At 38.0% G+C, this 12,323-nt stretch overlaps 1 protein-coding gene across 1 annotated transcript in view; it reads left to right on the top strand.

The window, feature by feature from the left end:
• Positions 1 to 12,323, top strand: part of MTUS1 (microtubule associated scaffold protein 1) — a 124,117-nt gene that overhangs the window by 49,062 nt on the left and 62,732 nt on the right. Inside the window, exons 4-7 of the mRNA XM_076336329.1 lie at positions 955 to 1,137; positions 5,613 to 5,747; positions 7,793 to 7,882; positions 8,718 to 8,765. Coding sequence (XP_076192444.1) covers positions 955 to 1,137; positions 5,613 to 5,747; positions 7,793 to 7,882; positions 8,718 to 8,765 — 456 coding nt within the window. The remainder of the gene's footprint in view (positions 1 to 954; positions 1,138 to 5,612; positions 5,748 to 7,792; positions 7,883 to 8,717; positions 8,766 to 12,323) is intronic.

The raw sequence follows: 12,323 nt of genomic DNA, 5'->3' as shown, positions 1-12,323 counted from the left end.
CATATCTCTCTTTGCTTTTGTACAAAAACAAAAACCTTTTTTCCATAGTTATTCAGAGGACTGTATAAAAATCTTGACGTCAAGAGCTGACAGGAGTCAACTCAGTGCTGGAAAGACAAGTCTGTGTGTACATAACTTCCTTTGGGCCATTGTAGTTTTAATCTGGGTGCACAGTTTTCGGAAATAAACTAAAAGCTTAATTTAACTAAGCTCAAATGTTCTTGCAGAAAGTGTAGTTGCTTTGTTAGTACAAGAGTAAGCTCCTGTCTGAAGGTGGCACACCTGTCTCCTATATAGATTCTCTTCCTCTTTGATTAACTTAGCTATTGGGCATTTGTATTCAACAAGCTCAAATGAAAACAGTAATTAATGCAAAAATCTGTCTGCATCAGTTGGCCATTAAGAACTTGGTTCTGGGGAGTGCTGTTTAACTAGTTCTGCAGAACTAGTCAGTTTTCAGTATATTGTGTGAGTACAACAGTTTGATACTGTTGTGCTGTGTTTGTCCTTGAAAGGACTGTCAAATGGGGGGCATCTCTGTTTTGGGGGCGGGAACAAACAAAAGAATCTTTCTTGGATTGTCTTTGAGCCGGAGATTGTATTTTTATGGGATTGCCAGTAAAGCTAACCATAATACACAGAGGTAGGAGAATTCTAGAACAACTTTTTGTGCATGCGAATGTCTGCCTTGACGGTCAGTCTGTAAAGTTCTTGACTTGTTCCTGAGGTCAATGTGCAGGTAAAACGGGATTCTTGAAATCCTTGGAACTTTTTTCCTGCATTTACAGTATTTTTTACTATGTCAATATGAGGTAATTAAGCCTTTTTATATGTATTTTTAATGTGTAAATCTTTTAACTTGTAGGCATATATGTAAAAGAAGCAGTTTTTTAAGCTTCTTTCCAACTCCTTTTGTTCTTTTCTCTCCCTCCCCTTTCCCCCCCCAATTGACAGGTATAGGATCTTCGCCAAGAGAGAAGCATGTCTCTGTGAAAAATTCTCCAGCCTCGTGGGCTAGCTCTGGTAAACCGCTCGCCAAATCCAAAGTGCCTGTCAAAAGATCAGTGCTTGAGAGAACACCTAGCATCTCATCAGTCAGCAGCACTCAGAGTGAGCGAAGTCTTTTCAGCAGTAATTGTAAGTATCAGTCAGGGTTACTGGTTTTAACTGATAGCCAGCATTAACTGCTTGTTGGAAAAAAAATCCCCTTGAAGGGAGTCCTGTCTGACAAAGGCCTGTGTTAATTCTCATTTTACTACTTATTATTAGTTCTAGGTCTTACTACTTTTGCCTCTTTAACTTACAACTTTCCTTCTTGAGAGTTGCCACCTGAAGGAGCTTTGAGCCTTGGATTTTGGTTTGAGAAGAGGTTTCCGTACAGCTCCTCTTCCATCCTGAAACATTGCAAAACCACCGGGTCTTCTTGAGCAAAAGTTTCCTTGTGTTTACATATAATGTAATAAGAAATAAGTCTGAACGGTGTGGGTGGATTGCCTGTCATAGTATTTGGAACAGCACGTTACAGGTTTTTGATATTAAATACTCTTTTTGAACTAGATTGTCTGCTTTCAGAGTTTTAAGAAATAATGTGTAGATGAGATCAAAAGCAGGTAAGTGAAACTACTTTTAGAAGGTAAAACTTTGCATGGGTAGACTTCTGTAATTTCTAAGGTGACTGTAAGCATTGGTGTATGACCTGAACCAAATCCGTTCTAGGGGCAAAAATATGAAGGAAATAACACACAACTGACTGTCGGACACATCAGTATTCTCAGCTATACGTATTCAAATGAGTACACTGAAATACTCTGTTGCTATCGCATCATCTGTTATATCTTGGAGACTGGGCAAAAGCCTTTCCTTTGTGCCAGATGTCATTTAAATCTGTCTTCAGTGGGCTGAAAAAGAGAACTGATTTAACATATGTCTATAGTTTATGTATGCGCATAGGCATACATACGTATATAACTAAATTTTTTCTCCTTCTTTTATTTTTTTACCCTGTAGTGCCTTCATTAAAAAACTAAGACCTAACATATTCCTCAAAGGAATAAGAGTATGTGTAATAAAATATGCAGTGCATGTTCCTGTGTTGTCAGGTCGGTTCGGTTACTGTGACAGCCATGTTGACTCTTGCTGTTCAGGTTTAGGACTGTATTTGGAATTCCTAAGCAGCTTTGTCCTCTCTTCGTTTTACTCCCTCGTGTAACAAAGGAAAGGGTCATCGCTTCATAACAAAGCAGTGTATTCAGATTAAGTATCCTAACAGATGACTCCTTATTTAGCCTGATTTGCTAGTTGGTTTAATCTGTTTTGTCCACTGCCTTCAAGCTTCCAATTTTTTCCACTCCGATTCACGAAGAGCAAGCAAGAGCAATATGAGAGGATGAACATGGCTACAGTCTCTTTGGCTTTAAGCTTGCTTTGATCCTTTTTAAATGACTATACCAGGAGGACTCCGCAGTTGCACAGAAACTATTTTTTCTCCTATTATTTTCATCAATTCTACACTAACACCACCGACTGACTCAGGAAGCCACTATGATATTACCTTACTGACATTGCTAGTAGTGGGATCTTACAGCTTTTGTATTATTCCTTTGTTAGCCACGTTTACTGGGAAAAGAAGTAGGTTGTATTCCTTTTTATTTCTTTTTTTTAAAGCATGTATTTTGTTTTGTGGAGGTTGGTAAGTGTATGCAGTGTTTTGACTTGCTTATTTTCTGTGAGATGATTTTTTTTCTTTAGTTAATTTCCTACATTTGATGAGTGATTTATGTGTGATGGTCAGGTTTTGTGAGTATAATGAGTTTAGGTTACATATAATCATATGTTAGTAAAGTGAAGTTTTTATGACTTTGAATCAAATTGGAAAGAACTAATGAATTTACTTTGTACTCTAATATTAAGTACAGTGCTGTTCTTGTTTTTTATTCTCTCATTTAGTCTACTATACAATAATGTCGGGGGGGGGGGGGGAATCTGTGTAAGCCTAAAATGTTTTTTAGATTGGTGGGACGCACAAAGATCAGCGTGGGAGGCTTATGCTGTGAATGTCATGAAATTTATGACAAACTATTGTGGTCCTGTTAACAGTATTAAATTGACAAAGTCGCTTGGCTTGTTTTGTTCAAGGAGTTTGCCTTGTGTTAGTGGAGAAGAAAAAAATTATGGAAGAGAGTGTTATTCCTGCTGTGTCAGCTCAGCCCTTTGTTATGGGATGTCCTTGGATTGGTAATTTCCTGTGGCAAAATTAGGGGTGTTTTTGTCTAATGATCATTTGAATTTTATGATTCTTTTCTCTAAAAAGACTTACTATTTGAGAAGTTTGGAAATCAAAGAGTTTGAAATGTTGTTGTTAATAAAAGCATATTTTGCATGCAAGCTTGTCAGTTTGAGCATTGAAAAATTGAATTTTTAACAGTAGAGAAATCTTCTCAAATTCAGTGCTGAGCTGAAAATACTATCATTTGAACAGGCTGAAATGTTTAAACTCTGAGGTTAAGAACAAGAATCCAAATACGAATTGCATTAGAATAATTGCATAAAAAGGAAATAGTGTTTCAGAAGCTAAAAAGCTGATCATGGCAATTGACCTGGAGCTGCATTTCCATATAGTCAATGTTTCACTAAAATTCTTCTAATGAGTTGCGTTTTTAAACCCTTTAGATCTTAGCTCGGGTGAGATCACTTCATACTTGTCCATCTTTCATCAAGATTGTAGTAGCTACTCCTAATTCTATGAATAACCATCTTTGAATTGTATAGTGACCAAACTTTGCAAATTTGTCTTTTTTTCTACACACAGCCTGGTTAGCTGACTCCAGAGCATCTAATAGGACAAAACAGTGCCCTAACTAGTCCCGCACCAGAAGTATGCTCGCTTACCCAAAGTGTTACTTCCATGGCATGCATCTGATTTAGAAGAAAGTAGCACAGCTGTTTGTAGGCAGTTGTTAGCTGCTTGCAGTGAACTCTGAGCAAAAATCCTTAATTTAGTGATTTACAGAAAAAGTTAAGGACTGCTTCAGGCCTCATGCTTTGCTACAACAAATTGGTTTGAATCATCTGATGTTGGTCAGGGTCAGATTCCCCCAGAGTAACTGTTATTGATGTGTTATGCAAATTGTTCCTCATGTATAGATTTTTTGCAAATATTTAGCTTTTGTGCTTTTCGAGAGGCTCCAACTTTATTTAAAAAGGAGGACTTCAGTTGCATATGTTTCTAAAAGGGAAAGCAGTTTTATCCCTCTTTCTGTGGTTGAAAATGTATTGATTAGTGGCCAAAAAGCATCTTTTTGAAGCAGTTAACTTAAATGCACTAGCATAAACCATATAAAGACACTAAAATACTCTCAAGACTATATGCTCCATCTTTCAGTGAACAATACATTAGATATGTATTTCACATTGCGTTTAAAAAAAAAAAATCAACCTCATTAAAACACTAATCTGAGGCAAACCTGATATTATATGACACCCCCCTTTTTTTTTAATGACTGGTGAAAAAAGCAACAGTGTGACAAAGTATTCCAGTGTGACTTAATTTTTGCTTGTCTCTGGTAAATGCAATGTCAATTTCTTACTCTTTAATGTGTCAGTATGCATAATTTTTTAGTACCTGAACCAAAGTGTACTCAATCTATACTTGCTTCAGAAGTATTTTCATATATTTTTTCTGGAAAAATAAAACAATGCTTTCCCCAAATTTCAGTTTTCTTTTTTCAAGTAAAAATTTTCATTGTGACACTAAACCCAAACATCTTTTTAAGTTCCTCTGAAATGGAACAAAATGTCTTCTATAGCAACTGCCCTGTTAGCTGGAAACCTGATTTTGATGTGAGGTAGCAATTGCTTATTGTCCTGCTTTTCCCAATTTGGATCTGTCTGCCCCTTTTTTGCAGAGAGTATTTTGCTATATGACTTCATCTCTCTCTTGGGGGGGGGGGTGGTGGTCTTCTGAGGTCTGCTGTCACTGAGGAGGTTGCTGTTATGAACAGAGACTACAGAAACCTTTCCTAAAACTTGTTTGGTAGCTGGTGAATGCAGTTTGGCTCACATGTTTTTTTTTTTAGTGCCCCGCAAGGAGGGCGGAAGGAGTGCAGAGTCTGCTGGTGGTGTGTGCATTGTATCATTGAAACGGCACGCTCAGCTCAAATGAGAGAGAACAGAGGAAGGTGTTGCATGAGAAAGTTGTCTGAGTTCTATTTGTTTTTTGTTTTTAACAGTCAATTCTGAGGCCAGAATGTCTTTGTGTACTGATGATGCTTTTTCTTGGTTTAAACTGAAATGTGTTCTGTGTTTGCTTTGTACAGCAAGATCAGACTTCTAGTTATGTATCTTGATCAATATACTTTTTTATATATCCCCCCCTCTTACGGATAGTTCAAAGCTGTATGTCTAGTTCTGAGAAGTGTTTGTAAGTCATAGACTGATCTGTTACAGTTCACCAGTCTGTCTGTACTGAAGATATCAGAGGTGGTCATAATATTTTTATTCCAACTCATGTTTCTCCTAACTTTAGCCTTGGGTAAAACATGCTTGTTTTAGGATTTAATTTTCCCCAAACTAGATGCTGCCTAGAGCAAATTTTTCATCTTTCTGTGTTGCAGCTGCAAGTGCCACAGTCATCATCAAGAATGGAGAATGGCCTTCAAAACCAGCCTGCCAGAATGGTACTTCAGGATCTGTCCCTTTGAAAGCAGTACCAAGACCTAGATTACACTCCTTGAAGTCAACTCCAAAAGGTATATGGGTCTGTTTGTAGGTAGAGTAAAACTATAGTTACTACTGTTAGGGTACCTTACCTTTTGCAGGTGGCTGCCTTCTGAAGCAGCGTTTATTAAACAGTGGTCTTGGAAAATAGTGTGAGGAAGTAAAATCACATCAGTGGTGCTTCAAGTTTTGTAAGATTTCACAGGAAGGCTAAAATGTCATTTGCATTGTCATACTTGACTGGGATATTTCAGGTAAATGAGGAAGAGGTCTGCACTGTGATATGGCTAAGGTTTGCACACCACAGGGACTAAATGAACTTTGCTACATGGCAGATGTCACTGCATGGGGTTTACGTTGTTTTAATAAGAGTTCTTTTCTGTCACAAAGTTCAGGCACAGACTCTGTGGCTGCTGGTGATCAGCAGGGTAGACCTACCCTGAATTTATCCTGTGTATGGTTGTCCTTGTCCTCATGCAGACTTTGCGTTATCTTCACCCCTTTCATGACAGGAAGGACCTTTAGGGATGGGGATTTTTTTTGAATAAGATATTACTAGATGAAGTGTCGTCTTTCATAGATGAATGACATTGTCCCATCTTTCCAAGGAAAGAGTCGCAGAAACAGCTTAGCTCTTCATGCTGCTTTTTCTTGATACTCTTCTTACTGGCTGAAGTGGAAGCCGAGGTTTTGCTCTAATTTTTGATGGAGATGACAACTGTGCTTCATCATCTGGTGCTAAAGGAAACATTAATTTAAATGTACTTTCTGGCTTTGTATTAAACACTGTTCTGGTTCCTATTCCTATTTGAGACAGGACTCCTCGATCAGCCAACAGTGCTTTTCCACTCAAGCCACAAACAGCAGTTGACAATTCATTCTCTGGCCAAAATTAAGGACATAATGGGAGCAGATAAATAAGCTTTCTGTCTCTCTCTCTCTGAAATCCTAGTTATAATCAGCTTGCTTCTGACCATCTCTGTGGTGAACTGGTTATTGTAATTGGATAAACCTAATTAAGTACTATGCTCCTGTTTTAGGCTTAAGTTTTAAGCTGGTATCTGACATAATTGAGAATAAATAGAGGAGATGCCTGCTGAATGTCACACTATAATGACATGCTTTAAAATGGTAAACAGTGAAAAGAAACAGAATTTGCCACAAACTGTAAATCACTTTGAAACGAACACAATTATATGGCTGTCTGACAGGCTGATGCTTTCTGTTGGGGTCCAACATATGCAAGACAACTATGCATTGCTCAACATCTTTACTGACCTGGGCACTGGAAGAGTGCCTTCAGCACCTGCAGGAGCAGCGTGGCCAGAAGAAGCTGGTACTCCCCCTTCGTCCCAATGTTACTTGGACTACTCTGTTCTGTTTTGGGGCCTTCCCTGTTCAAGAGGGTTGTTTTGAAACTGGAAAGGTCAGCTGGAGACTTAGCAAGATGGTTAGGGTTTCTGACCACATGACCTGTGCGGAGGGGTTGAGGGAGTTGAGCTTGTGTAGTCAGGCAAAAAGAAGACTAAGAGGAGATATTTTAACAGTCTGCAATAACTTGAAAAGGATAGCTACAAAGGTGATGGTGCCAAACTCTTCTTTGTAGTACTGGATGATGTGGCAATGGCAAATGATTTCAAATTGTGGAGTGGGAGATGCAGCATTGCCCAGTGGGGCTGTAGAGCCTCCCTTCCTGGAGGTGTGCAAGGCGCAACCAGACAAAAGCATGGTCAACTGATCTTGTCTTGTTGGTGGCCCTGCTCTGAGTGGGAGGCTGGATAGCTGGCCTCCAGAGGTCGCTTTCAGCCAGTGTTTCCGTAGCTGTGTAGCAGCTGTTTTACTAATATTTTCTTCTGCGTATCAGCTTTATTAAAATTACCTTCTTATTTCTTCCAATGTGAGTTCTGGTAAAGCAAACAAGTTTAAATATAGCTTAAATTTTCTAGAAGGTGTCTCCTTCTGTGTTTATTTGAGTAGATTTGTGCATCTTGTACTTAACTGTAAATATGTAGTTAGGCATGTCTTTAATTGCTGACATAGTTCTACTCTTAAACCTGATCTAAGCTTCTACTTCTAGGAGCCAAGACTAGGTCTGCTTCACTGAACCAGTGCATACCAAAATCATCTGGGCCACTGCACTCAGCAAGGAAAGTCAGTGAGGCTAGAGGTAATCAACAGTTGGGTAAAGTAAATTTTTCAGTTATATTCTTGAATCCCTCTGTCTTGAGAAAGAGCAGCTATGCTCTATGACTTCGGAGTAATTGAGATGGTCAGTCTGCTCTTTCTCTTTGTAGTTCGTAGTTTTGGAGACTGGCTGAGGTGAGGGAAACAAGTATTGGTAATGGTACAAAGCAGATGGTTTCCTATTGAAATACCTGCTGTAGGATCTCACGCTATTTGTAAAGCCTGAAGAAAGCTTATAGGTGTTGTCAACAGACCTTTTGTAAAATTCTGCACATGACTTTTGCACTTATACCTAGCAGTCCCAAAGAGTGCTTTCATTTAATTCATATCTGTCAAAATAATGAGGTTCTTAGGTCAGTTTTCACATGACTCTAAAACAGTACAGTAAGGGTAGATTAACCTTCTCAGTGCTTTCATTTATATCTAACTTGATGGGCAGCACATTTGAGAGTGCTGTTAATTTATACCTCCTTTATACAGATAAAATAACTGGAGTTTATAGGTGGGGAAAAAAGTTACTATGGTGCCGGTATAGACAATTGTTTTTTATTATCTGTGGTCCTCTATGAAGGAGTAAAATGAAACAGTGCAACCTGGCTTAAATGAAGTATGATAATTGTAATGGAAAAAAATGTTTGGCTTATTGTGAATTCATCATCCATTTTCCAAATAGTTTAAACATATAATGCTAAATCTTGCTGTTGAACATGCCATCAGCATGTTTCTTTCAAGAAGGAAACTGAAATTGTGTAGTTTTGAGGAGCTTATGTGGAAAGAATCTAAAAAAAGACACCCTCTCCCTCCCCTCTCCCTCATAGGTACTCCTGGAAGAAATGGACACCAAAGCCGATCTTGTCTGGGTTCTGGTGAGTTTTCTGAATGCATTTTTACATGTTCTGTGGTGCAACTTAAATTAGGTTTATACATTATGTTGGTTCTTTTCTTGGAAGAACAGTTTTGCAACAGATAATACCATAAGCCATCATTGATTCCAGTTTCAAGGGATATGGAGAAAAGTCTTGGGTTTTTTCTACTTACTGTCTTCTGGTTATCCAGCTCTTAGAATATGCAGTCTGTGCTGTCTGTCACTCTGTTTCCAGTGAAGCATAAGGAGGTTTTAAGTGTAACCAAAAAAAAAGTATGGCAATGAAACTTGGATGTAGTTTTTGCTGTTTAGCCACAGTGAGGTAAGTAATGATTAAAGCTCATGTGTTGTGGCTTTAAATAAAATAAATAGAAGAATCGTGCAGAACAACAGGTTTTTCTGGAAGGTTCATGTTAGATACCTTTTTGGTGTCAGCTGTCTCTGTGTATCACTGCAGACTACACTTGAATAAGAAGTTGGAATTATCTGAGTGTGGTGATGTGTGTGTCAGCTTGTATGGCAGGGGGAGGAATAGCAGCTGATTAAGTGGCAGATGGTGTTCCAAAATCTGGCAGACTTTTAAGGACTTCATATTTGGTTTGTTTTTTAGTGTTTATGCCAGTCAGGACACCTGGTGCTAGTTTCTATCTGCCAGGAGACAGAAAAGTCTTCAGATGATGTTTCTACTTGAAGCAATTTCCAGGTCTTTTCGAGAGAGTTGGCAGCCTAAATTAGTTTCCCGAGCATCAGTGTGTATTTGCTGAATTAAAAGCTGCTTGTAATTAATTACTCATTGAAAAGCTGTTTTTGAAAGGTACTGAAGATCACTGGAAAGCCCTGTGTCCCCTAAGTGAATAGCAGATGTCTTTCTGAAAGAGGTGCTGTAGCCAAGCAGATGTTATAAATTTGAGTCTGGAATTACTGGGTAAATCAGTTCTGACCTGTAACTCTGGTACTGTGGCAGTATGTTTTTAATTTCCTGTAGTCATAACATGAGTCTAATACTTTTGCCTTTTACTCTCTTGGGTGTCAAATGTCTGCATATTAATCATGACCAAGTACCTTGCTCGATATCTCCTGTTAAGAGTCAGGGCTTCTGTCATACAGCAAGCATAAGACTTTGTGCAAAGTGCTTATTCTGTCTGTTGCTTTTATTGATAATTGGCTGAACTAAGGTTAGTTTAGGTATAGCCTGACACTGAGTTTCATGAGCTCGTATGTGGTCCTTTTACATAGGAGCGTAGAGGATGATACAGCTAGCAACATAATGTCTTGATTAGCTTAGTTGAGGAAACTCATGATAAGCAACGAAGTCCATTTTTGGACTAAAACAATTCCTCTTCCACTTGCTATTGATAGTCTTAAAATATAACTTTATCTTTCCCTAAATTTAGCATGGCACTTTCTCTGTATTTTCCATGTGGAAAAGTAATTAGTGCTCCCTCCCCTTTTTACTGGTTTAATACAATTTTTCTTGTGATTCATCTTTTCCAACCTAATAAAGAATGTTGCCACATAGCCTATAAGTATTATATTCGATGCCGTAAAAACATGGCTATAAACTTCAAATTGGCTGTAATATTTAGTGATTCTTTAGCAAATGCTCTTTAGCATCATACTTTTGCCAGTTGAAAAGCTGTATTTTAGTGTTTGTCTTAATAAATCTGAACTGTTTTCCTGTACTGAGTCAGCTTCCAAAATTGGATATGTTAGACTTTCAAGTTAATACATTTCTAACTTATACAGAGCATTTTACGCATGCAAAGCTTTCTGATGGAGTATTTTCCTTTTTCTTAAAAAAGACTTTTTTTTTCATCTACACAGTTGCAGATAAGTTCTTACGACAGAATAAAAATATTGTGTGGCTGCTTGGATGTTCTGCAGTACAATGTCTTACATTTTAAGAGAAGACAAATGATCTTTTTTGAAATGAACTGAAGTAATGCCAGCTGGTACCATGTAGAATGGGGCCCGCTATTTTTTCCTTTTTTTTTTGTGGTCTTGATGTTATAGTAAAGCTTTGTTCTAGTGATTTTAGCTAGCTAAAGCTTTTGTTCTTTTATTTCAGTGCCATAGTTAACTCTACAGTTTTTAGCCTCATTCAGCGAGGAGATCCAACCCCACTTCTGCTTCTAGCCCATGTTCTCTGCCTGAAGAGTCAGGACTAGTTTCCTGAGGCAGGACTCTGGTAACAAATCGATTATGATACTAATGCATTAAGTAAGTGTCTAGCTTAGTTCTTGATGTTGCTTTTAGCATTACTTCAAGGATGGCAAAAATAGCAGGCACTTCTAGGATACGATCTCTTGTTCTCTGACCGTTTGGGCTCTTTATCCATTTTCCATTCATTTACAGCAATGATGCAAAGCCAGACAAAACATACTGTTAGTATGCCTGTAGAATTGGAGAGACTTACGTATTTGCAGCTGTTCATTCCTTGTTTGTGTTAAAACATTCACAAGGCTCCTTTTTGTGAATTCTGTATTTTTCATGGGTGATATTCCAGTGTATCAAGTAATTTCTACAAGTTCTGCGACATATTGCTTCAGCACTGGCTTTACTACTTAAGCAAGATTATCTTCTTGGGCATAATATATTCTGTTACACTTTTTAACTTGCTAACTTCAAGAATGTACTTGTGCACTTACTGTAATGTCTTAATGTAAATATGACTAAAAATGTTGCCTCTTGTGAGATGGAATCTTGAATTAGATGCAAAACTACCTCTAAAAATGCATAAAGTTAGCACTCTTTCCTTTTGTTTCTCTAGCCCTCCCTGTAGAAACAGTGACCTACTTCTAATACCTGTGCAGTATATTACAATGCAGTGTGTGTATGCAGTGGATATTCAAGTCTCATGTCTCCATTATTGACTGAAATTTAAGGTTAAGTTACAATACAATAATCCCTGGTACTATGTAAGCCAAGCAACAGCAAATAATATCCTTTTTGGCAGTTCCAAAGGTAAAACTATCATTTCAGGAATAAAGCATGCAAATACTTATTGGGAAGGTTTGTCCTGTTCGGTGACCCTGAAAGGGATGTATGGTGTATTATGGATAACAAGTTACACTTTTATGCTTGTGACACAACACTGTTTTCGGGAAAGCTAGGGCAACTGCTGGGTGTACCTATAAAATATCATCAAGTAAGAACAGTGTGATTTATGTCATCTCTCTTTGTACTATGATGGAGCATACACAGTGGAGTCAGTTACTAAAGGCTATAGAAGCCATGAAAATCAAAGAAGCTTCATTCAAAACCAGCACACACTCCATCATGAAAGATGGTATTCTGTTGTCTTAGCCTCTTAAAGAGGTTAAAAGGCTGCTTGTTTTAATCATCTATGAGAAAAATACAACATTGGGGGAGGGAATAACTTCAGTCAGGTGGCTTATTGCAAAAGTGAGTAGTAGTGCTGATCAAGCTCAAACGGAAAAATAAGGTATAAATGTAACAGTCCATGAAACTGTCTCTTGGAACAGGTTGTTAAAGGTGGATGCTGGCTTCTTACTCAAACTCTTATGTTGGGTTAGGATGCTTTTACTAATGCAATACT

This window comes from Aptenodytes patagonicus, chromosome 4 (genome assembly GCF_965638725.1).
Source record: "Aptenodytes patagonicus chromosome 4, bAptPat1.pri.cur, whole genome shotgun sequence".
NCBI classification, from domain to species: domain Eukaryota; kingdom Metazoa; phylum Chordata; class Aves; order Sphenisciformes; family Spheniscidae; genus Aptenodytes; species Aptenodytes patagonicus.
This window is presented reverse-complemented; position numbering and strand designations above follow the sequence as displayed.